At 53.6% G+C, this 25,454-nt stretch overlaps 1 protein-coding gene across 1 annotated transcript; it reads left to right on the top strand.

Moving 5' to 3' along the window:
• Positions 1–1,329: 1,329 nt before the first annotated feature.
• Positions 1,330–16,771, top strand: EIF2S3 (eukaryotic translation initiation factor 2 subunit gamma). The gene is made up of 12 exons (XM_029079911.1): positions 1,330–1,513; positions 3,459–3,522; positions 4,164–4,291; positions 4,415–4,536; positions 7,386–7,480; positions 8,638–8,796; positions 10,684–10,818; positions 11,204–11,298; positions 11,604–11,748; positions 13,134–13,303; positions 14,101–14,273; positions 16,164–16,771. The coding sequence occupies exons 1-12, from the start codon at positions 1,445–1,447 to the stop codon at positions 16,225–16,227; spliced, it is 1,419 nt and encodes a 472-aa protein (XP_028935744.1). The 5' UTR covers positions 1,330–1,444; the 3' UTR covers positions 16,228–16,771.
• The last annotated feature ends 8,683 nt before the right edge of the window (positions 16,772–25,454 follow it).

Genomic DNA, 25,454 nt, shown 5'->3' with positions numbered 1-25,454 from the left:
GCTCAGTGACCCCCATCTGCGAAATGGGCATGAAGACTGCGAGCCCCACGTGGGACCACCTGATGACCCTGTCTCTCCCCCAGCGCTTAGAACAGTGCTCGGCACCTAGTGAGCGCTTAACAAATCCCAATATTATTATTATTATTATGTGGGACCACCTGATGACCCTGTCTCTCCCCCAGCGCTTAGAACAGTGCTCGGCACCTAGTAAGCGCTTAACCGATACTAACATTAGGAAGAAGCAGCGTGGCTCAGTGGAAAGAGCACGGGCTTTGGAGTCAGAGGTCATGGGTTCGCATCCCGGCTCGGCCACTTGGCAGCTGTGTGACTCTGGGCAAGTCACTTCACTTCTCTGGGCCTCAGTTACCTCATCTGTAAAATGGGGATGAAGACTGGGAGCCCCACGAGGGACCACCTGATTCCCCTGTGTCTACCCCAGCGGCGTGAGAAGCAGCGTGGCTCCGTGGAAAGAGCACGGGCTTTGGAGGCAGGGGTCATGGGTTCGAATCCCAGCTCGGCCACTTGTCGGCTGTGGGACTGTGGGCGAGTCACTTCACTTCTCTGGGCCTCGGTTCCCTCATCTGGAAAATGGGGATGAAGACTGTGAGCCCCACGTGTGATTCCCGTGTCCACCTCAGCGCTTAGAGCAGTGCTCGGCACCTAGTAAGCGCTTAACAAATACCAACATTATTATTATTATTATTATTATTACCCCAGCGCTTAGAACAGTGCTCGGCACCTAGTAAGCGCTTAACAAATACCAACATGATGATTATTATTATTATTACCCCAGCGCTTAGAACAGTGCTCGGCACCTAGTAAGCGCTTAACAAATACCAACATTATTATTATTATTATTATTACCCCAGCGCTTAGAACAGTGCTCGGCACCTAGTAAGCGCTTAACAAATACCAACATTATTATTATTATTATTATTACCCCAGCGCTTAGAACAGTGCTCGGCACCTAGTAAGCGCTTAACAAATACCAACATTATTATTATTATTATTATTACCCCAGCGCTTAGAGCAGTGCTCGGCACCTAGTAAGCGCTTAACAAATACCAACATGATGATTATTATTTAATAATAAGCAGATGCCCCTCCCAGGTAAGAAAGGAGGGGCAGGGCGGCGTCCTGTCCGCGTGGCGACCTCTCGGTTGTCAATAAAGTTGTTGCAGGGAGGGGGCGGGGCCTGCGGCCGGAAGTGGCGCGCGGGCGGTTGCGCGGCCCCCGCCCCCCCCTCCTCCCCCCCCCCCGGCGGGTCCTTTTCCCGGGCTGCCCCGCGCGCCGCCTGCACAGCGCCGCCGCCCTGCACGTCCGGGCCGCCGCGGGAGAGCGGAGACCCCACCCGACCCCCCGGGACCCCCGGACCCTCCGCCCGCTGTCGAGGGAGGGCGACCGCCAGGCGCCGGCCGCGCCGCCTCACTTCCTCGCGGGCGACATGGCGGGCGACGAGTCGGGAGTGACGCTGGGGCAGGCGCATCTCTCCCGCCAGGATCTCACCACCCTGGTCAGTCGGGCCGCAGCCCCCGGGGGCGGCGGGGGGTGGGGAGGAAGCGGCGCCGCCGGGGGGTCGGGGGGGGGGGGGGCCAAAGGGGAGAGAGAGAAAGAGAGAGGGGAGGGGAGGGGAGGGCAGCGAGTCCCCAGCCGGCCGCCCTCACTGCGCATGCGCCCCGTTGGGGCCCGGCGGGGGGGGCGAGCACGCGGTGGGACGGCGCCCCCTGTTGGCGGCCGAGCGGCGTCGTTCGTTCATTCAATCCGACGGCGCCCCCTGTTGGCGGCCGAGCGGCATCGTTCGTTCATTCAATCCGACGGCGCCCCCTGTTGGCGGCCGAACTGCCCCCTTCGTTCATTCAATCCGACGGCGTCCCCTGTTGGCGGCCGAGCTGCCCCCTTCATTCATTCAATCCGACGGCGCCCCCTGTTGGCGGCCGAACTGCCCCCTTCGTTCATTCAATCCGACGGCGCCCCCTGTTGGCGGCCGAGCTGCCCCCTTCATTCAATCCGACGGCGCCCCCTGTTGGCGGCCGCGCTGCCCCCGTCATTCATTCTGGGGTGACAGCGCCCCCTGTTGGCGGCCGAACTGCCCGCTTCATTCATTCAATCCGACGGCGCCCCCTGTTGGTGGACAAAATGCCCCTTCATTCATTCTGGAGCAACAGCGCCCCCTGTTGGCAGCCGAGCTGCCCCCTTCATTCATTCCCCTCCCCTCAGCCGAGCCCCCTTTCCCTCTGCTCCCCCACTCCACCCTCTGCTCCTCCCCCTTCCCCTTCTCTCAGCACTGTGCTCATTTGTACATGTTATTTATTACCCTATTTATTTTGTTACATCCCGTTGATTCTATTTATCGTGTTAATGTCCTGTTTTTGTTTCGTTCTATTTTGCCCTGCTGTCCATCTCCCCCTATGAGTCAGCGAGCCCATCATCGGTCAGGGATGCCCTTTATCTGTTGCCGAATTGTAGATGCCAAGCGCTCAGTACAGTGCTCTGCACAGTGGAGAAGCAGCGTGGCTCAGTGGAAAGAGCACGGGCTTTGGAGTCAGGGCTCATGAGTTCGAATCCCAGCTCTGCCACTTGTCGGCTGTGTGACCGTGGGCGAGTCACTTCACTTCTCTGGGCCTCAGTTCCCTCATCTGTAAAATGGGGATTAAGACTGTGAGCCCCACGTGGGACGACCTGATTCCCCTATGTCTACCCCAGCGCTTAGAACAGTGCTCGGCACATAGTAAGCGCTTAACAAATACCAACATTATTATTATTTTTAGTAAGCGCTCAATAATTACTATCGAACGAATGAACGAGTTCATTCTGGAGCGGCGGCCGCGCCACGTCATTCAATCGTATTTATTTACGCGCGTAATGAGTGCAAAGCACTGGACTAAGCGCTTGCATCCTTCCCACGAGTCGGAGGGAGAGTGTAGTCAGGTGTGGAGGGGGGGGGGGGTGGGCAGCTGAAATTTTTCCAGACAAGACAGCGAAGGCAACACTTTCTGCAGTGCTCTGCAGATGGTGTGCTCCTCAGTAAATACCATTCATTCATTTACTTTCTATTTATTGAGCGCTTAGAGTGTGCAGAGCACTGTACTGAGCGTTTGGGAAAGTACAATGCGGCAATCAAGTGAGACCGGGCCCACAATGAGCTCACAGTGTGGGGTGGGGGGACAGACGTCAGCGCGAGTAAAGAGACGTCACTGTAAATAAATAAAATGACAGACGTGTTCGAAATTGCCCAAGGGAGGGGGGGAGAGCAAAGGGAGCGAGTCAGGGTGACGCAGAAAGGAGCGGGAGATGGGGAAAAATGGGGCTTAGTCTGGGAAGGCCTCCTGGAGGAGACGGGCCTTGGGCGAGGCTGTGAAGGCGCGGGCAGAGTGGGTGTCCGGCGGATTTGAGGAGGGAAGGTGTGGGCCGGGGGTTGGAGGATTGACTGACTGAGTTCCCGAGCGTTTCCCCCACAGGATGTTACCCAGTTGACGCCTCTTTCCCACGAAGTCATCAGCAGGCAAGCCACTATTAATATAGGTAAAGTCAAGCAAGCCCCACCGCTCAGAGAAGCAGCGCGGCTGAGGGGCGACAGCACGGATTTGGGAGACCGAGGACGTGGGTTCTGATCCCGGCTCCGTGTGACCTTGGGCAAGTCACCTCACTTCTCTGTGCCTCAGTTACCTCTTCTTTAAAATTAAAAGGGTGAGCCCCACGTGGGACGGGGATTGGGTCCAACCCAAGTACCCCGTGGCTGCTCCAGCGCTTAGTAGGGCTGGAGCAGCGTGGCTCAGTGGAAGAAGCCCGGGCTTGGGAGTCAGAGGTCATGGGTTCGAATCCCGGCTCTGCCACTTGTCAGCTGTGTGACGGTGGGCGAGTCGCTTCACTTCTCTGGGTCTCAGTTCCCTCATCCGTAAAATGGGGATTAACCGTGAGCCTCACGTGGGACGACCTGATGACCCTGTATCTCCCCCAGCGCTTAGAACGGTGCTCTGCACGTAGTAAGCGCTTAACAAATACCAACATTATTATTATTAATATGGCGCCCGGCACCCAGTAAGCCCTGTACAGATGCCACAATTATTGTTATTATTAGACCCGTCCCAGTGGGTGGGGGGGGGCTTTTCGTCACTCCGTTTGCCGTGGCGGAGGGACATGGATACGACCCCGTTCCCGTCTAGGTACAATTGGGCACGTGGCTCACGGCAAATCGACAGTAGTAAAGGCCATCTCGGGAGTGCACACCGTCCGATTCAAGAACGAACTGGAGAGAAACATCACCATCAAGTTGGGCTACGCCAATGCCAAGGTGAGGCGTCGCCTGGGAGGGGGTCGGGCCTCCACGCGGAGCTTCGCTTTCCGCTTTCCCCGGGCCCGGGCGGCAGCTGACCCCAGGCTCTTTTCCTCCCCCATCCCGCCCCGAAACGTTTAGATCTACCAACTGGATGATCCCAGTTGCTCCCGGCCAGAATGTTACCGGTCTTGCGGCAGTAGCACCCCCGACGAATTTCCCACGGACATTCCAGGGACCAAAGGGAACTTCAAGCTAGTCAGGTGAGCGCCTGGATCTCCCAACGCCCTTCCCCTCTTCCGTCTTCTTCGGGTCCACCCTCTCCCCGGCCCCGATGGGAAAATACCGGCTTCCGATCAACACCGGCCGGTATTATTTATGTATATTAAAATGCGTCTCCCCTTCTAGACGGAGAGCCCGTTGTGGGTAGGGAACGGGTCTGTTATATGGTTACACCGTACTCACGGTAAGCGTTCAGTAAATACCGTCGACTGACGGTTAAATAGCTGAATCCTGGCTAGGTCCAGCTGGATGTGCGGATATATTCAGTGCGTCGAAATTAAGGGTTCGGTTTGGCTTCCCCGAAAGGCAGTTCCCAGAGATTACCTTGTTCTTGGGAACTTTCTCGGTCCGGTGGTTAGATTAGATTATCGTCATTATAGCCTCGAATGGGTACATTTCCAGAGTGAAGTCGTGAAAATGCCCTAGTCTCCCGGGATTATTCCCCTCCTTCAGGAAGCAGGGGTTTTTTTTCCCTCTCGTTATTTCCCTTCCGTCACCACCCTGCTTTAATAATTATAATTAGAGCACGTATCAAGCGTCTTCTATATGCTCGGCACCGGCGTAGGTGAAAGGTTTTATGAGATGGGACGCAATCCCCTGCCCCGCCTGAGAAGCAGTGTACAAATGCATCACCTCCAACGGCGACGTATATGGAGCGCTTCCTTTGTGCAGAGCGGTGTGCCGAGCTCTTGGGAAAGTATAACACGACGCTCCCCGCCCTCTAGAAGCTTACAGTCTACGGGGCCTTCTGGGTCTGTGGGAGTAAAGGAGCGTCCCGGGAATCTAGGTTATGTTCCACTTGGATTTCCGTATATAAAAATGTCACGGGCAAATCGGGCTGCCCCGTTCACTCGTCCTGTATCTCCTTTTCCCACTGGAGCTTCCTCAGTTCTTTCAGGCCCGAGTGGGAACTTGGTTGGAATTAAACTTGCCAAATTCCTCAGTCGCAGCTTTAGTTCAGTGCTTATTTTATGCCAAGCACTGGGGTGGATACAAGACAGAGAGACCCGCCCGGGGCCCACAGTTTACGAGTCGGCCAGATGGATCGGTGAGTGGTATTTATTGAGCGCTTACTGTGTGCAAAGCACTGTACTAAGCGCTTGGGAGTGCACAGTATAGCAGGTGGTAGAAATCTTTGCTGCCCACAACCAGGTTACAGTGTAGAAAGCAGGGAACTTAGAGAAGCGACTTCGGCACGGATTTTTTGGCCCGTGTATGTGAAGATTAAATTCCTATATGGTGGCCAAAAGGAGAGGAAACAATTCCTCGGCACCCGTAACCTGTTCACGTGCAATTTCATGTGGCCTTGGTGATGATCCGAACTCGCCGTTCAGATTCTCTCAAATCTATCAGTCGTGTTTTATCGAGTGCTTCCCGTGTGCAGAACACTACAATAATAATAATAATAATCGGATTCGTTAAGCGATTACTATGTGCCAAGCACCGTTCTAAGCACTGGGGGGAGAGACAGGTTGGACCCAGTCTCTGTCCCACATAGAGCTTGAAGTTTTACTCGCCATTTTCCAGATGAGGTAACGGAAGCCCAAAGAAATGAAGTGACTTACCCAAGGTCACACGGCAGACAAGTGGCAGAGTCGCCGAACCAAGTGCTTGGGAGAGTAGGATGTAACGATAGAACCGACACAATCCCTGCCCACAACGAGTTTTGAGACTAGAGCGGGAGGCAGATGTGAATATAGAGAATAAATTACAGATCTGTACTCACAGATAAGTAAAGACCGAGTTATCGTTTTTTTTCCCCAAGTCGAAAATACGGTCCTTGGTGAAAAACATTCCATCCCCAGCATCTCTTACAAAGAGATATTTGGTTTCAAATCGTATTCTAGAGCCAGGTGTGTTTGTTCTATAATACGGTGATTTACTCACCTTAATCTAGGTATTATTGGCTGTCTCCCCCTATAAACGGTCAGCTCGTGGGCAGAGAATGTGTCGGTTTATCGTTGTATTGTCCTCTCCCAAGCTCTTAGTACAGTGGACTGCACAAAGTATAGAAACAGCATGGCGTAGTGGATAGAGCACAGGCCTGGCAGTCAGGTCATGGGTTCTAATCCCGGCTCCGCCACTTGTCCGCTTTGAGACCTTGGGCAAGTCACTTTACTTCCCTACTCCTCAGTTCCCCCATTTGTAAAATGAGGATGGAGACTGTGAGCCCCACAGGGGACAGAGACTGTGTCTAACCCGATGAGCTTGTTTCCACCCCAGCGCTTACTACAGTGCCTGGCCCAGAGTTAGCCCTTAAACAAATACCATGATGAAATAATTAGGATTGGCTGAGTGACTCGCTCACAGCATGAGGGTGGCGGTTTCTTAGAATTCACCATCCGGGAGAAGTCAGACTTTAGTCTTCACCGCCTTACCCGGGGCAGATACAAAACCGTTTCTTCCCACCCCGTGACGCCCCGAATCAAATCAGATGCAGGTTGGCATAAGATAGGTTGGATAGGCCTGCTTTTGGAGGGCTCGCTAGTCAGTAATATTTCTCGAGCGTCTACTGTGTGCAGAGCACTGTACTCCTGCTCAGGAGAGTCCAATACAACAGTAAACAGACGCATTCCCTGCCCACGGAGAGCTTGCAATGGAGAGGGACCGTAAGGTGGCCGGCACCATTCCCGGATATAGACGAATCAGTCTCTGGTATTTCCTGAGCGCTCGCTGTGGGCAGAGCACCGTCCTAAACTCCTGGGAGAGGCCGCCGCCTCAGAAGGCACGGATACGTTCCCTGCCCGCAGAGGCCGGGGGGCGGTTTGTGGGTCGGGGCGAAGGCCGGAGCCGTGGGCGGTCACTGATGGTCTTCCTCCGGCCGTCCCAGGCACGTCTCCTTCGTGGATTGTCCCGGCCACGACATCTTGATGGCGACCATGCTCAACGGTGCCGCCGTCATGGACGCCGCTCTGCTTTTGATAGGTAACGGGGGCGGGGGGGCGGGGGATTCTGGGAAGGTGACGTTGACAGGAGCGTCGCTCTGGAAGACACAAAGCCACCCACTCTCCTAGGACGCAGGGTGTTCTTTGTAGTTTTTTTGATTGTTGTTTCTTGGGTTTTTCTGTGTGGTATTTGTTAAGCACTCACTAGGTGCCAGGCGCTATGCTAAGCGCAAGGGTATATAGAAGGTATCGAGTTTGGACACATTCTTCGTCCCTCACGGGGCTCACAGACCTAACCCCCATTTTGCCGATGAGGTAACCGAGGCCCAGAGAGGTAAAGCGAGTTGCCCAGGGACACCCAGCGGACGAGAGGCGGAGCCGGGATAAGGACTCGGGTCCTTCTGAAGCCGAGGGAGCCCTTTGGTGTCAGCGCCAGGCTCAGTCCCACCCCGAGGTGGGCCGGATCTCGGAAGGGAATTTTTCCCACCCTCTTCGAGAGTGGGCGTTGGGCTGGGCACCGCCCAAGGAGGAACCCACAATACGGTGATGATAAGCGAGAGGCTCCGCCGCTCTCTGTCTGGAAGGATCTCGGATTTTGAGGAGCGCTGAGCTGGCTGAGTGACGCAGATGAACGTACGATCGTTTCGCCGGCAAATTTAAAGGCGATAAAAGCCTGAAATCACCGGGGTGCAACAGTCTGAGTGCTCGTTTTCAGGTCCGGGAGTCAGTTGACCTGGGTTCTAATCCCGGATCTGCCTCTGGTCCGTTCGGGGACCTCGGGCCTAAGTCACGTCACTTCTCTGGGCCTCGGTTACCTGTGGAAAAGGGAGGTTAAAGTTGGGAGCCCCATGTGCGACAGGGACTGTGTCCAGCTGGATTAGCTTGTGTCTACCCCAAGCGCTCAGAACAGCGCTTGACAGAGAGTAAGCGCTTAACAAATATTATTATCGATATTATTGAAAGACTGGCATCATTTTTGCCTCTGATTTTAGGGCCGGTGTTTTGCGGGGTGGGTTGACGGCAGCTGTTAAGGCGAAGATTGGGGAGTGGGGCCCAGTGAGTTATTTTTTAAGCGGTGTCCTGAGAAACTTTCTCCGAGTAGACGCACGGCTTCCGATCGTCTCCGTCCGTATCGGGTCTTTTGCCCGTGTCTTGATCTCCCACCTCCCTCCTCTCTCTTGTCCCCTCTCCAACCAGCGGGGAATGAGTCTTGCCCTCAGCCTCAGACCTCGGAGCATCTGGCGGCCATCGAAATCATGAAGCTGAAACACATTCTGATTCTACAGAATAAGATCGACCTGGTGAAAGAAAGCCAGGCCAAGGAGCAGTACGAGCAGATCCTCGCGTTCGTCCAAGGTAAAGCCGGGGAAGCATCTTCGACAGCCTCCAACGCGCTCCCCGGTTCATTCGGTCGTATTTATCGAGCACATTACCAGGACAGATCGCTGGGGAGAGGACAGCAGAACAAAAAAAACAGACACATTCCCTCGCCGCAGCAAGCGTACGGTCTACGTCCTATAAGCGTTCTCACTATCGAGCATTTTAACAGAAAACTCCCAAGGCACAAATTCCCAACCCCTCTCGTGCAGAAACGAACATTTATGGGCTTGGGGAAAAAAAAACATACTTCCTGGCATCGACTGCCTTCTGTTTGAGATTAGTATTAAAATTGCTAATAAAAATGGTTCTTGTTAAGGGTTTACTCTGTGCCGAGCTCTGGAGTAGATACATGGTAATCAGGTTAGACACAGTTCCCCTCCCTCAGGGGAGGGGAAACACTCCTTTCCCCATTTTCCAGATGAAGTGACCGAGGCCCAGCTACGTTAAATGACTTGCCCAAGGTCACAGGGCAGACTTGGCGGAGCTGGGATTAGAACTCAGGTCCTTCTGACTCCGATCCCTAAGCCACGCTGCTCCTCAAGAGAGTCTTCACCCAGAACTGCCTCATCAAGGAGCGCCAGGGACTTAGAGTCCTCCAGACTGGAAGCTCGTATTTCGTTTATTACGGCGTTGTCCTCTCCCAAGCGCTCAGCACAGTGCTCTGCACGCAGTAAGCACTCAATAAGTACTGGCGAGTGACTGACTTAGCAGTGAATTCGGGCGGTCACAGTTGACCCCGTGAGAGTAGGTCTTTAATAGCCGATGCCAAGCCACTGAAGACTCTTAGAACCACGGGGACGGGAGGAGAATTTGAAGAGCGCCCCGTCTCACCGAGACTCATCCCCTTTCATTTTCTGAATAGCCAGGCCTCTGGGGTTTTCTTTTTAGGACCCCGTACGATGATTTGGGTTAAATGACTAATTGTGCAGGCTCGCGTTTGTTAGGCCTTTAATTACACGGAGAGTGTACTCTCCCACCCATCCCGGCTTTTATCTTCGTCATTTTACACACCTCACCTCCCGGGCTTCAGAAACATTTATAAGGTCCTTTGACAAAGCTCTGCTGCGGTTGGTCCAAACAACCCGTCACGGTACATTTTTTTGTCCCCTAATTCTTTCATAAAGGTGCCGTTCCAAGTGCTTAGTACAAGGCCGTGCGCACAATCAGCATTCGATTAATATCCACGGTGGATGGATTTCTGCGTAGGCCTCACGGCTGCTGCTTCCGGTCTCGGTCGATCGGTTGATCGGGTTGGACGCGGTCCCTGTCCCTCACAGGGCTGACGACAATCCTAATGCCCGTTTTCCAGATGTGGAAACTGAGGCCCAGAGAAGCGAAGTCACGTAGCCAAACCCACGTAGGCGGAGCCAGAATTATTGCTATCATTACAGTCAGTGACAGTAACGATGATAGTATTCAATGCCAACTCTGCGTCAAACACTGTTCCGGCCGCTGGGGTAGATCCAGGCTAATCGGGTTGGGCCCAGTCCCCGTCCCACCTGGGGCTCCCGCTCTTCATCCCCGTTTTCCAGATGAGGGAACTGACTTGCCCAGGGTCACACAGCAGTGGCAGAGCCGGGAGCGCGACTCCTTCACTCATGCATTGTCGTATTTACTGCGCTCACCGGGCACGGAGCAGCGTACTGAGCGCTTGGGAGAGGACAGTACAATAAACCGACACCTTCCCTGCCCGCAAGGAGCTGACGGTGTAGGCGGAATGTGCCCTCCCGCCCCCGGCCGCCTCACGACTCAACCTCCTGCGGGATCAGTCGGCCGCCCGGGGCTCGCCGGGGGGAGAAAGGGGAGCGTCCGGCCGCCCCGCGGGTCATCCTGACTCGCGGGGGGCGTCGTCGGCTCCGACAGGTACCGTGGCGGAGGGCGCCCCCATCATCCCCATCTCCGCCCAGCTCAAGTACAACATCGAGGTCGTCTGCGAGTACATCGTGAAGAAGATCCCCATCCCGCTCCGAGACTTCACGTCGGAACCCAGGCTCATCGGTGAGCGCCGCCGGCGCGGTCCCGGGGTCCGGCGCCGCCCGTCTCCCGGGCCCGAGTCTCTCCCCGTCGACTGGGTCCGTTCGGTCGCCCGGAGGGAGCAAGCGGCGGAAGGCGGTCGCACGCGGTGGGAGGACGGGGTCGGGGGATGGCACCGCCGGATGGGGGGGGACACGAGGACTGTGCCACCCGGCCTCCTCGGATTCAGTCATCCGGTCGTATTTATTGAGCCCGTCCCGCGTGCGAGGCACTGTGCCGGGCGGTGCGAAAGCCTCTCGTCTCAAGCCCCCGAGAGGGGCGCGCGCCGAGTCGGAAGCGGGAGAGAAGCCGGCCCCCGGGGCCTCCCGGGGCGAGGCGGCTTTTCACGCGGCGCTCTCTCTCTCTTCAGTCATTCGGTCCTTCGACGTCAACAAGCCCGGCTGTGAAGTGGACGACCTCAAGGGGGGCGTGGCCGGTGGTAGTATCCTCAAGGGGGTATTGAAGGTGAGCTCCAACTCGCTCCGTAGACACCCCCTTCGCTCGTCTTAAAGCCGGCCTGCTCGGGCGGCCGTCGTGTTCGTTCAGTCGGTTTTATTGAGCTCTTACCGTGTGCGGAGCACTGTACTGAGCGCTCGGGAAAGTAAAGTACAACAGCAGTGGCCCCGGGCCTCTCCCGTTGCCCGCACGTGGGCTGGGACCGGCCGGCAGCGACGCTGACCCATCTCACGGTACTTATGGAGCGCGTACTGCGTGCGGGGCACTGGGCGAAACGCTCGGTGACGTCGGGTGTCTCTCGTCGGGGTTCCCAGGTGGGCCAGGAGCTGGAAGTGCGGCCCGGGATCGTCTCGAAGGACAGCGAAGGGAAGCTCATGTGCAAACCCATCTTCTCCAAGATCGTGTCGCTCTTCGCCGAGCACAACGACCTTCAGTACGCCGCCCCGGGAGGCCTCATCGGTGAGTCCCCAGTCAGTCGATGGTATTTATTGAGCACTCACCGAGTGCAGAGCGCTGTACTGAGCGCTTGGGAGAGGACAAGAGAAGGATATGACAGACAAAGAGTTTACACGCGAGTGGGGGAGAGAGACATGACTAAAATGAGTAAATACCAGATCTGGACACAAGTGCTGTGAGCCTGGGAGCGGGGTTGAATAAAAGAAGGATAATAAGTGAATATAGGGAGGAATATTGTAGTCTCCCAAACACGGGAGTACAGTGTTCTGCACAGAGTAAGCACTCTATAAATACGATTGGCTGAATGGAGGCGGCTTCCACTGGGCAGGAAACAACAGGTCTGCCAACTCTGTTATGTTATCCTCTCCCGGACATGTAGGACGGTGCTGTGCACACAGTAAGCGCTAGTCAAAAGGATTTTTTTGTTTACGATACTTAGAAAGTGCTCACTGTGTGGCAGGCACCGTAGTAAGCACTGGGGTACGTAGAAGGTGGGACGCAATAACTTCCCAAGTGGGGCTCACCGTCTTCATCCCCATTTTCCAGATGAGAGAACGAGGCCCGAGGAGGGAAGTGACTTGCCCAGAGTCAGACGGCATAATAATAAAAATAATGTTGGTATTGGTTAAGCGCTCACTAGGTGCAGAGCACTGTTCTAAGCGCTGGGGTAGACACAGGGGAATCAGGTTGTCCCACGTGGGGCTCACGGTCTTAATCCCCATTTTACAGTTGAGGCAACTGAGGCCCAGAGAAGTGAAGTGACTCGCCCACGGTCCCACAACTGACAAGTGGCCGAGCCGGGATTCGAACCCATGACCTCTGACTCCAAAGCCCGTGCTCTTTCCACTGAGCCAAGCGTGGATGCTTCTTGGCCTTGATTCCCCCTAGAGAGTAATCTCGCTGCGGGCGGGGAACGTGTCCACTAATTCTGTTGAATTCTCCCAAGGCGCTTAGAACAGTGCTCCGAACTTAATAAGTCCCAATAAATGCCATCGATTGGTTACTCTTCCCCGGAAAACAGCAGAGACCCCGTAGAATTCCACAGCGGGCAAAAGATGGTCCGAACCGGAATGGGGCCGAATGCCCCGTAACCGTTTTTAAATGGATTCCTAAGTGGAGGTTTCCCAGGGTCCCAAGGTGGACCCCCCCCCCCCCCTTCTCTCTCTGATGTCGTTTAATGGCCCGGCAGCGAGGCCTTCAGTAAGGTTTCGAAGAGGGGGAGAGTCATCGTCTCTCAGATACGAGGAGGAAGGGCGTTGGAAGACGGGCAGGACGTAGACTAGCGGCCGACGGCGAGATGGGCAAGACTGAGGCCCACCGCGGGATCCGCCGGCGTTGGGCTAGCCCAGGGGCTCTCGGCCGACACGGTCCTCCGTCTGTCCTCGTAGGGGTCGGGACGAAGATCGACCCCACGCTGTGTCGAGCGGACCGGATGGTGGGCCAGGTGCTGGGGGCGGTCGGCGCCCTCCCCGAAATCTTCACCGAGCTGGAGATCTCCTACTTCCTCCTGCGAAGGCTGCTCGGAGTTCGCACCGAAGGAGACAAGAAGGCCGCCAAGGTTAGTGCCGGGCCGGGATGGACGGATGGGGGACCGCCGCCTCCTCGGAACCGGGGCTCCGGTTGCAACAGCCTGGCAGGTGGCCGCTCGAGGACTGGGCCGGACAGTAGCCTCTGGGGTGGTTCGCGTTGGCCCGACCCAGTTGGGTCTCAGTACACTCGTATCCATTTGTTCACTTCCTACTTACGGAGCATTTACTGTGTGCAGAGCACCGTACTGACCGCTTGGGAGGGGACCAAAGAACAATAAGCAGACGCGTTCCCTGCCCACAGTGAGCTGACAGTCTAGAGGGGGAGATGGACATTAATATAAATAAATGACGGTTATGGACATGAGCGGTGTGGGCCCGGGGGCGGGGATGAATAAAAGGAACGAGTCAGGGCGACGCAGAAGGGAGCGGGAGAAGAGGAAAGGAGCGCTTAGGGAAGGCCTCTTGGAGGAGACGGACCCTCCGTAAGGCTTTGGGCGGGGACAGCAGCTGTCAGAGCCAGTTACCACTCGTGAGCCCTCTGTGGACAGGGAATGTGTCTGTTCTAGCGTTCTGCCGTACTCTCCCAAGCGTTCAGTACTGCGCTCTGCACACAGTAAGCGCTCGACGCACTGGGATGTGACGGGGACCCCCTCCGCTTGGCCAGAGACCCGTCGTCCCTCACCGCCTGACTTCCCCGACTGGGCGGTAGCGACGCGGCCGACCCGCGGACCCTCCGCCCGCGGGACCGGGGCCGGGGGTGGCGGCTCGGTTCGGCCGCCCCTCCCTCCCCGGCCGCGCCCGCTGAACGGCCCGCCGCCTCTCCCAGGTGCAAAAGCTGTCCAAGAACGAAGTGCTGATGGTGAACATCGGCTCCCTGTCCACCGGCGGCCGCGTCAGCGCCGTCAAGGCCGACCTGGGCAAGATCGTCCTGACCAACCCCGTGTGCACCGAAGTGGGAGAGAAGATAGCCCTCAGCCGGAGGGTCGAGAAGCACTGGCGGTAAGTCTCCGGCCCGCGGACCGTCCGCCGGCAGCCTGGGCCCCGGCAACCTGGTGAGCGCGACGCTGCCGGGACCGGGCCACGGATACCGTCGTCGTCATTACCGTTAAAGAGAAGGGCCACCGTCGGACTGAGCCGGCACTAGGACGGGGAGCCGAGGTTACGGTTTCCCGGGAGCTGTCCCGGCTCCTCCTCGTCCCCCCTCACCCCCACGGCGAGGTACTAATTCGCCTCACACCCATTCACCCTTTCCCCCCCGCGCGTTTAAAAAGAAAAAGGAAAAAGCCTGCTGCAGCTCCAACCCATCAGGCGGCGTCCCGGTCAGTCCTGGGAATCGGAGGGGCCTGGGTTCTAATCTCGGCTCCACCACTCCCCTGCTGGGTCACCTCAGGCACGTCGCTTCGCTTCTCCGTTTTCCTCACTGGGAAAATGGGGATTAAATCCTCCCTCTTAGACTGGGAGAAGGCGCCCATCCTGCCCTCGGAGGGGCTTCCGTTCTAGGGCGAAATAGCCGTGAGGCATCGGGGGGGGGGGGGTGTCGGACGGGCCCGAAGGGGTTGGGCCGAAAGCCGGGAATCAGCGCCGGCCCTCGGACCGACCCGGCCGGTGGGACGGAGACAGGCAGCCGAGCCCGTCTGCTAACCACCGCCTTGTCCCTGGCTCGGAGCGGCCGGTCGATCGCCGACCGCTCTCCCCCACTCTTCCCCAGAGGGGAAGTTGCAGAAGCTGTGTGGCTCTGTGGGAAGAGCACGGGTTTGGGAGACGGAAGACGTGGGTTCTGATCCCGGCTCGTCCGCCCGTCTGCTGTGTGACCCTGGGCAAGCCACTTGACTTCTCTGTGCCTCAGTTACCTCATCGAATGAGCATTAAAGACTTGTGAGCCCCACGTGGGGCTTGCGTCTACCCCAGGGCTCAGAACGGTGCTCGGCGCATAGTAAGCCCTTAACAAATACCATTTAAAATCAAAATTCTCCCAGAACGCAACCACTTCCTCTAAGCAGAAACAGCTATGTTGGGTTGGTTGTTTTTGGTTTTTTTAGTGGTATTGAAGCATTTACTCAGTGCCAGGCAGTGTACTAAGCGCTGGGGTAGGTACAAGATAATCAAGTTGGACACGGTCCCTGCCCCACCTGGGGATCACAGTCTTAATCTCCATTTTGCAGCCGAGGGAACCGAGGCACAGAGAAGATAAAGGACTTCCTCAGGATCACACAGCAGACAGGTGGCAGAGCCGGAATTAGAACACACATCCTTCTGACTACCTGGGCCCTATCCAGGAGACTGTGCTGCTTTTCTCACTTGGGCAACTGTGGCAGGATTTCCCATATAGGAAAAAAATAGTGTGTGTGTATATATATATATATATATACGGTATTTGCTAAGCACTAACCTTGTGCCAAGCACTGTTTGGAGCCCCCCGGATGGCACACCTTAGTCACCTTGGTCCATGTCCCCCATGGGGTTCACACTCTTATCCCCATTTCGCAGTTGAGGTAACTGAGGCACAGAAAAGTGAAACGACTTATCCAAGGTCCCACAGCAGACACGTGGTAGAGCCGGGATGGGAACTCAAGTCCTTGGGGCCCCCAGGCCCAGGCTCTATCCACCGAGGCCCGCTGCCTCCTCTAGAGAAGAGAATACTCCCCAACTACGAGGAGTGAGACCCCTCACAAGAGGGAAACTTCAAAGCAGGGGCATACGATAAGCGCTTAATGTACTTTAAATGATAGAGCCTGGATCCAGGGGATCCAAGGTGATAGGATCCCCTCCCCCGCCCCCCAACGTTTCTCTCCTGGAAAAACCGGCTTTGGAATCACCAGCTTCCAGTGAACTTGGAAGCTCGCGTCACCGGCGGTCGCTCGTGTGTGACCTCTCGTATTGGTTTCCCAGTCTCATCGGTTGGGGCCAGATAAGAAGAGGAGTCACCATCAAACCCACCGTGGACGAAGACTGAAGCGTGGCCGGCCGACTCCCCGGGGAGAGACAGAGAAGCCAAGGAGGTTTTCCGCTCCAGAGATCCGGGAGCCTCTTTTCAGAGCAGTAACAGAAATTGGTCTCTCCCTCCCTGAACTTCAGGAGAAGCGGTTTGACCATCTTCTTTTTCTTTGTCTCTCTCCTTCTCTCTCCCTCTCTCTATCTCTCTCTCGCTCTCTCGCTCTCTCTCTCTCCTTGTGAGGAAAAGTTCACCCCCTAGAATTCACAAGGTGGCCGCTACCGACGACAAAATTGGCTTCTTCGCGGGTTGGATCGGCATTTCAGCAGGAATCATCAGCCTGAAACCCCACCCATCCTAGCGGGTTTCAGAGAGAGGGCCAGATGAGTCCAGCCCCTAAGCCACCTTGGCTGTAGAAGAAGCTGGGAAACCAGATTTTGTTTTTTTGAAAAAAAAGTATCCATGATCATTTTCTTGTTGCTTCTGAAGTCTCCCGGGCTGCAAAGATTGTTCCACCGGTGAAAGAACTCTAAGAAGAATAAACTTTGTCTGAAGACCGGTCCGACCTATGTCTTATTTCGTTCAGTCTCTTCAGCGAGTGATTCTGACTTTTGCTTCTGTTTGCGGGCGGCAGTGATTGATCTGAGACCCACGTCTCTTCGTTCATTCATTCCTTTGTATTTATTGAGCGCTTACTATGTGCAGAGCACTGTATTAAGCGCTCGGAATGTAGGATTCGGGCACAGATAACCAGGCGTGGCGTTATGTTGGGGTGGTCCCGTAAAATCCGTGTCCCACTGGAGGAGGGAACGTACCTTTCTTTCGACGGTCCCCGGGGTTCTTTTTTAAGCGCCTGTCTAAATTTCCTGAAGATCGATGTAAGTTTTGTGGAAAGGTAAGGGGGCCGGTTTCGCTTCTTAATGACCAAGCACAGACGCGACCAAGATACCCCGGGGGGTACGTGAGAAATGAGGGTTTGGGGGAGGAACCGATTTAGGATGGGTGATTTCTGCACCCCTCAGAGTCCCCGACCAAGAAGGCGCTTGCTAATTTACCTGGAGAGAGGAGCGTGATGGAAAAGTCGAAGTTGGTTTTGGGGGTGTTTTTTTGGGTAGCTCTGAATCCTATAAGGTTTTGTAGGGAAAAGGGATCACGCCTTAGCCTAAGTACAATAGGTTTCGTCTTCCAAAATTCCAGCAGATCGAATAGGACAGAGTGGATGTAATTTTTGTTCCGGCTCTTCCGCTTGCAATCGGTCTTATTTATCGAGGACTTATTACGTGCAGGGCACTGTACTAAACACTTAGGAGAGTACACTGCAACAGACGCATGTCCTGCCCACAACAGGCTTGCAGTCTATCGACGAGCCTACAGCTTACGAGCTTTCAAAGCGTCCGTGTATCTTGAATTTGTGAGAGGTACCCTTTCTGAGGGCCGGGGCCTATCGAGGGGCTACTGCGACCGAAGCGTTGCGTGCGTCGTGGGCAGAGAATGCGCCTACCAACTCAGTCGCGGCGTACTCTCCCCAGCGCTTAAACAGTGCTCTTCACTCAATAAGCACTCAAAAAATACCACGGACCGATCGACGCAAAGATAGATGTCGGCAGGGTCCTTCCGTTCCGGGACTGTCTTTGGGGGGTTTTGGGTTTTCATGACACCTGTTTAGCTCGTACTATGCGTCAGGAGCTGTACTAAACGCTGGGGTAGATACGAGGTCATCAGCTAAGTCACTGTCCCTGTCCCGCGTGGGGCGCAAAGTCTTCATCCCCATTTTACAGATGAGGCAGCTGAGGCCCAGAGAAGTGAAGTGACTTGGCCAAGGTCACCCAGCAGACAATTGGCGAAGCGATCATTAGAGGATGGGCCTGAGAGGCAGAAGCAGCGTGGCTCAGTAGAAAGAACCCGGGCTTGGGAGTCAGATCACGGGTTCGAATTCTGGCTCTGCCACTTGTCAGCTGTGTGACTGTGGGCAAGTCACTTCACTTCTCTGCGCCTCAGTTACCTCATCTCTAAAATGGAGATTAAGACTGTGAGCCTCATGTGGGACAACTTGATGACCCTGTATCTACCCCAGCGCTTAGAACGGTGCTCTGCACTTAATAAGCGCTTAACAGATACCAACATTATTATTATCTGTCTTCTTACTGTTCCCGTCACATGGCAGTAAAGAACTCCCTCAAACCAAAGCTCATGTTGACTTCCTGAAGAATCCTCCTTGTATCCACCCCAGTGCTTAGTACAGTGCCTGGGACAAAGTAAGCGCTTAGATAACACATTCATCATCATCATCATCATCATCCAGCCCTTCTGTCCCCAAAAGTGATAGGCGTATGCAGCAGAGCAGAGAAGAAACCACACGGCGTAGCGGGTGGAGCCCGGGCCTGGGAGTCGGAAGGTCCTGGGTTCTAATTCCGCCTCCGCCACGCGTCCGCTGTGTGACCTCGGGCAAGTCACTTCACTTCTCTGGACCTCAGTGACCTCCTCTGGAAAACGGGGGTTGAGACGGTGAGTTCGCTCAAGGGACAGGGACTGCGTCCGCCCCGATTTCCTTGTGGCCACCCCAGAGCTCCAGTGCCTGGCACAGGGTAAACGCTTAACAAATAGCACAGTCAGGATGATGATGGAGGCTGGAAGCTGGGGAGAGTGTAGAGGACCCCTCCCACCCGTTTCTCTCTTCAGTCTAGCTTGAACCCTACTAAACAGCTGGAGCGAAGGGACTGTCCACGACCACAGGGGGATGACGGTCTAAATAGGGAAGGAGCAGCATAGCCTCGTGCAAAAAGCACAGGCCCGCATGTCCAAAGGCCCCGAGTTCTAATTCTGACTGTGCCGCTGGTCTGCTGAGTGGGTTTAGGAGGGTCACTTAACCGCTCTGCCCCTCAGTTAACTTTTCATTCTTTTGAATTTATTGAACACTCACTCTGCAAAGCTTGGGAGAGGACGACAGAAAATTAACAGATATATTTCCTGCCCGAAATGAGCTCCCAGCCTAGAGAGAGAGAGACAGGCATTAGAAACATATATAAATACATGACCAAAAATAAGAATAACTTAAAAATTAATAAATTACAAATGTTACCTCATCTGTAAAATGGGAACTAAGATGGTGAGCTCCAGGGGTAGATGACTGTGCGTTTACTTCGGTGCTCAGTAGTGCCTGGCACGCAGAAAGTGTCTAATAAATACCATAAAAAGATAATGTTTCTACTCCAGTTCTTGGAATGGTACTTGGCACATGGTAAGCGCTTAACAAATATTATTATCGTTATTAGGCTTTACCTACAGTAAGGGCTCAATAGATACCACCGATCGATCGATGGAGAAAATGAAATGGGACCGAAATCCAGTTAGAATTCAACGAGCCCCGTGCGGCCACGGTGAGATTCGGTGCGAGCTCAGCGGAAATAGATTTTAGGGCCAAGCATTACCCCCAGGCCAGAGGTTGTAAGCGCTTAACGAATACCATAAAAAAAGATAATCTTATCTACCCCAGTGCTTAGTAGAGTGCTGGACACATAGTAAGGGCTTGACAAATACCATAAAAAAGATAATGCAGCTACCCTAATGCTTAGTAAAGTGCTTGAGGCATAGTAAGTGCTTAACAAATATCATTAATAATAGTAATAATTGAATTTATTGATCATCTATGTGCAGAGGACGATATAACAGAATTGATAGACATTCCCTGGCCACGAGGAGCTTCCCGTCTAGAGGGGGAGACAGGAATATAAATGAATATAAATTAGAGGTGGGGACATGAGTGCCGTGGGGCAGAGGGAGAGATGAAGAAGTGGGTGAATCCAAATGGAAGGGCAACCCAGAAGGGAATGGGAGGAGGAAATGAGGGTTTAATAATGTTGGTATTTGTTAGGCGCTCACTATGTGCAGAGCACTGTTCTAAGCACTGGGGTAGACACAGGGGAATCAGGTTGTCCCACGTGGGGCTCACAGTCTTGATCCCCATTTTATAGATGAGGTAACTGAGGCACAGAGAAGCTAAGTGACTCGCCCACGGTCACACAGCTGACAAGCGGCAGAGGCGGGATTCGAACCCATGACCTCTGACTTCAAAGCCCCTGCTCTTTCCACCGAGCCACGCTGGGGCAGGCCTCTTGGAGGGGATTTGCTTGTATGCACCTCAGCGCGTGGAGAAGCAGTGTCACTCAGTGGATAGAGCCCGGGCCTGGGAGAAGGACCTGGGTTCTAATTCTGACCCCGTCACCCGTCTGCTCTGTGTCCTCGGACAAGTCACTTCACTTCTCTGGGCTTCTGTCACCTCATCTGTAAAATGGGTATTCAGAGTGTGAGCTCCAGATGGGACAGGGTCCGCGTCCCAACGGATTAGCTTGTATTTGCTCCGGTGCTTAGGACGGTGTTTGGCACATAGTGAGCACTTAAATACTATTATCATGATAATGTGGCTTTGATAAGACTTTTAAATGGGGGAGAGGGTCAGATTTGAGGAGGGAGGGCCTTCCAGGCCAGAGGGAGGACTCGGGCGAGAGGTCGGCAGCGAGGTAGGGGAGAGGGAGGTACAGTGAGGAGGTTGGCATTAGAGGAGTGACGTCTGCAAGCTGGGTTGGAGTCGAAATTCAGGGCGGTAAGGTACGAGGGGGAAAGCTGATTGTGGGGGGTTTTTATGGTATTTGCTAAGCACTTACTCTGTGCCAGGCACTGTGCGAAGTGCTGGGGTAGATACAAGGCTGGGTCCCGCCCTGTCCCACGTGGGGTTCACAGTCTTAATCCCCATTTTACAAATGAGGGAACCGAGGCCCAGAGGAGTCAAGCAACCGGCCTGAGGCCGGGCAGCAGGGAAGGGAGGAGGCTGGGATTAGAACCCAGATCCCTCTGACTCCCGGACCCATGGTCTAACCACTAGGTCAATGTGCTCTAAAGTCTACGGTAAGGGGTTTTTGTTTGAGTGGAGACGGTTGGGCAACCCCTGGAGTTTTTGATAAGTTGAAGAAGAACGATCCGGTCTGCAGAGTGCACTATGGACTGGAGTGGGGAGACACAGGAGGCCGGGAGGTCAGCGAGGAGGCCGGTAAGTAATCCAGGCGGGAAAGGATAAAAGCTTGGATTAATGTGGAAGCAGTTTGGACCGAGAGGAAAGAGCTCATTTTAGCAGCGCTGTGAAGGGTCAACAGCCAGGGTTCGGTGGAGGGTTGAAAGGGAGACATGAGTGGAGGAGAACGCCGAGGTTACGGGCCCGTGAGACGGGAAGGATGGAAGTGCCAGCTACAGCGTTGGGAAAGACGGGGGAAGGACGGGGCTTGGGTGGGAAGATAACGAGTTCTGTTTGGGACGTGTTATCTTTGAGGTGACGGCGGGACATCCGAGTAGAGGCGACTCGAAGCCAGGAGGAGAAACGAGACCGCAGAGAGGGAGAGACACCGGGGCTGGAGATGGAGATTTGGGAATCGTCCGCATAGAGGTGGTCGTTGAAGCCACGGGAGCGAACGAGTTCGAGAGGGTGGGAGGAGAGAAGGGGACCCAGAACTGAACCTTGAGGGACCCCCCACAGTTCAGGGGTGGAAGGCCGAGGAGGAGCCCGCGAAGAAAGGCCGAGAAGGAGCAGCGGGAGAGACGGGAGGAGAACCAGGAGCGGACAGCGTCGGCGAGGTGGCCGACGGCGTCCGAGACAGCTGAGCGGTCGAGGGGGATTAGGAAGGAGAAGAGGCCTTTGGATTTGGCAAGGAGGAGTTTCTTTGTGCCCTTTGACTTTTTTTTAATTACCGTGACGCGTTTACGGTCGCGCCGTACACACTGTCGGGGCTCCCTAAATGCGGATGTTGGCTTGAGAAAATAAACTTAGGCCCAGAGGACCCGTTGGAGTTCAACGAGTCCGAGGAGGCAACGGTGAAATTCAGTGCGAGGTCAGCAGGGAGCAGTGTTGGAGAGAATATAGATTTAAGGCCGAGCATCACCCCCGGCCTAGAGGTTGGTCCGAGAGCCGCGCCTCCCAGCAGCCCCAGATAAGAGAAAGAGGAACAAACCGCCCAAAAAATACGCCAGAATCTTGTGAAACGATTTGAAAAATTCCAAACGACCTATCCATCGGTAGATTTATCCAACACCTATCGGGCTTCCCAAACAAAATACAGGAGAATCCGATTTGATCGTCTTGTTGCCACCTGGAAGAGTCTAAGGGGCCATCTCTTCGTTGTGGTAAAAATTTTAACAATCGATTCAATCTTGCACACCTCCAGATTCCGGCAGACACGGCGGGGAACGGAGTCGCCGACGTTTCGCAGTCACAGGAGCCCAGATTTCTCTTTTTTTTTTTGTTTTTTAACAGCCATATATTTTAGAAACCTAAATGACCTGCTTTTACATCCCTGAGGTAAATTGGATCTCCGTATTCTTCTTCAATTGGAGCATCATTTCACTCGCAATGTGGAAAAATCTCCCCTCAAACAGAACCTCGCGCCGCCCTTGCGAAATCCGACTTGCTCCCTTTATGCATGCCCCCTCCCAGCCCCAACGCACTTAAGTCCATGACCATAATTTATTTATTTATATTATCCCCCTCTAGACTGTCAGGTCGTTGTAGGAGGGAATGTGTCTGTTGTGAAATTGTCCTCAGTACCCTGCCCGGCGCACAGTAAGCGCTCAATAAATATGACTGACTGAATATCTGAACCAGGTTCATTGCCGGTCGATTCCATAACTGATCCACTCACCATCACCAGCAAGATCAGTAGAACTGTTTGAGCACCTAGAGTTTACTAAGTCCAGACCACTGTACTAAGTGCTCGGAAGAGTTCAAAGAGTTGGAGGACACGCTTGCTCCCCTCAAGGACGAGATACATCCATTAATCGATCGTATTTATTGGGCGCTGACCGTGTGCAGAGCACTGGGGAGAGTGCAGTATAACATAGTTGGTCGACACATTTCCTGCCCGCAATGAGTTTACAGTTTAGAGGGGGAGACAGGCGTGTTATAAATAGTAATCATAAGAATAGTAATAAATGAGTCACGAGGATTTTTCATCATGCATGCGAAATGTTCTCTTGAAAAGGTCAAAGGGTTAGAGGTCCATTTAGGATTTTAAACTTACTTTTCTCTTTTTTTTTTTAAATGATATTTGTTAAGGACTTTCTATGTGCCCGGCATTGTAATAAGTGCTGGGGTAGATACAGGTTAGTCAGGTTGGACAGAGTCCATGTCCCACACGGGGCTCACAGTCTTAATCCCCACTTTACAGATGAGGGAACTGAGGCCCAGAGAAGTGAAGCGACTTGCCCAAGGTCAAACAGCCAACGAGTGGCAGAGCTGGGGTTAGAACCCAGGTCCTTCTGACTTCCAAACCCATGCTGTAGTCACAAAGAGTTGCTTCTCTTCTGGATCACTGGAGTTGCAGCTACTGGGAATACTCTGGGGTCATGGAAATTACCCATATAATACATACAGAGATGGTTTCATATTTATTAGGCATGTTTAGTTCGGTAAATCATTGGGGGTTTGTGGAGGAATTATTTTACTCCTTGTAATATTAATAATAATGGTATTTTTTAAGCGCTTACTATGTGCCAGGCACTGTTCTAAGTGCTGGGGTGGATACAAGCAAATCAGGTTGGACACGGTCCCTGTCCCACGTGGGACTCACAGTCTCAATCCCCATTGTCTCGATGAGGGAACTGAGACACAGGGAAGTAAAATGACTTGCCCAAGGTCACACAGCAGACGAGTGGCGGAGTCGGGATTAGAACCCATGTCCTTCTGACTCCCGGGCCCGGGCTCGATCCACGACGCCATAGAGCTTCCAGGGTTTGAAATATTGAACTGTCTAGGCCTCACGACAAAAATTCACCGTCACCCTATGTAGGCTAGCAGACTTGCTTTTCCCAGTTGAATTCCTGTCAGTCATTAACGACTTACATTTGAAAACTTTAGGTTCTGATGAACTTACCTATTTGGAGAGAAGATGGTGAGTTATATTGTTTCTTGCATAACAACCTGCAACTTGTCAAGTCTTTTTATAGTACTATACTGGAGTCGTTGAAAATGCTGGTAAAATCTTGGTGTTTGCCACAATTTGATTTAAACGGACCGCTTTGCCGGAAGGAAATTTTTATTTTAGCACCTGAAAAAGTCCTTTGTTGTGAAGCTAGCTATTTTGTATTTGAGGGGTGAGTGACAGATGTGCTCAATCTTCCCAAACGACTATCTGGGCTTTGGTAACTGAGGCACAGAGAAGTTAAGTGGCTTGCCCAAGATCACACAGCAGAGAGTGTCAGATCTGGGATTAGAACTCGCGACCTCTGGCTCCCAAGCCCCCGCTCTTTCCGCTAAGCCACGCTGCTTCTCTAAGATGCCTGGATGCAGAGACTACATAAATGTACATCTTATATTGAGTCATTGCTTTCAGAACATGTTTTTGGTTGTATTCTTCTAATTAACTAATAAGGACTTGTCCGTGTGGTTTAAAAAAAAAAATGGTGTTTGTTAGGCACTCATCATGTGCCAGGCACTGTACTAAGCATTGGAGTGGCTATGAGATAACTAGGTCAGGCACAGTCTCTCTGCCCAGTGGGGCTCACAGTCTTCATCCCCATTTTATGGATGAGGTCACTGCGGTCCTGAAAAGTGAAATATCTTTCCCAAGATCACTCAGCAAGAAAGTGGGGCAACCAAGATTAGTTATTCTTAGGAGCCATATAAAAATAACCAATATTTTCACTTTATGATGAATGTCCACTTTAGTAATAATAATCTCGATATTTAAGCGCATACTATATGCCAAGCACTGCTCTGAGCGCTGGGCTAGGTACAGGGTAATCAGCTTGTCCCACGTGAGGCTCACCGTCTTCATCCCCATTTTCCAGATGAGGTCACTGAGGCCCAGAGAAGTGAAGTGACTCGCCCAGAGTCACACAGCTGACAGGGGCCGGAGCGACATTAGAACCCACGACCTCTAACTCCTAAGCCCGTGCTCTTTTTTAGTATAATTTAAAAGATAATGGTATTTATTAAGCATCTACTATGAACCAAGCACTGTGCTAATCGCCAAGGTAGATATAAGGTAGGGCAGAATCCCTGTCCCATGCAGGATTCACTTACAAAGAGAGGGAGAATGGATACTTTAGTCCCCATTTTACAGATGAGGCAACTGAGGCCCAGAGAAGATAGAGAGTAGAGAAGCGGTGGAACCAGGCCTAGAACATATGCTTTCTTGCTCCCAGACCCCTGTGCTTTCCACTCTTAAAATCATATTAATCCACATCGTTTTTTCTACCCATAGGCA

Source organism: Ornithorhynchus anatinus, chromosome 15 (genome assembly GCF_004115215.2).
Source record: "Ornithorhynchus anatinus isolate Pmale09 chromosome 15, mOrnAna1.pri.v4, whole genome shotgun sequence".
NCBI classification, from domain to species: Eukaryota; Metazoa; Chordata; class Mammalia; order Monotremata; family Ornithorhynchidae; genus Ornithorhynchus; species Ornithorhynchus anatinus.
This window is presented reverse-complemented; position numbering and strand designations above follow the sequence as displayed.

What these genes read in the sequence shown, in the direction of transcription:
- EIF2S3 (XM_029079911.1), top strand. Translation starts at nt 1,445, where the DNA reads ATGGCGGGCGACGAGTCGGGAGTGACGCTGGGGCAGGCGCATCTCTCC. An exon ending in GCAAGCCACTATTAATATAG is followed by an intron (nt 3,523 to 4,163) that starts GTAAAGTCAAGC and finishes GTTCCCGTCTAG; the next exon opens with GTACAATTGGGCACGTGGCT. An exon ending in GAGACAAGAAGGCCGCCAAG is followed by an intron (nt 13,304 to 14,100) that starts GTTAGTGCCGGG and finishes CGCCTCTCCCAG; the next exon opens with GTGCAAAAGCTGTCCAAGAA.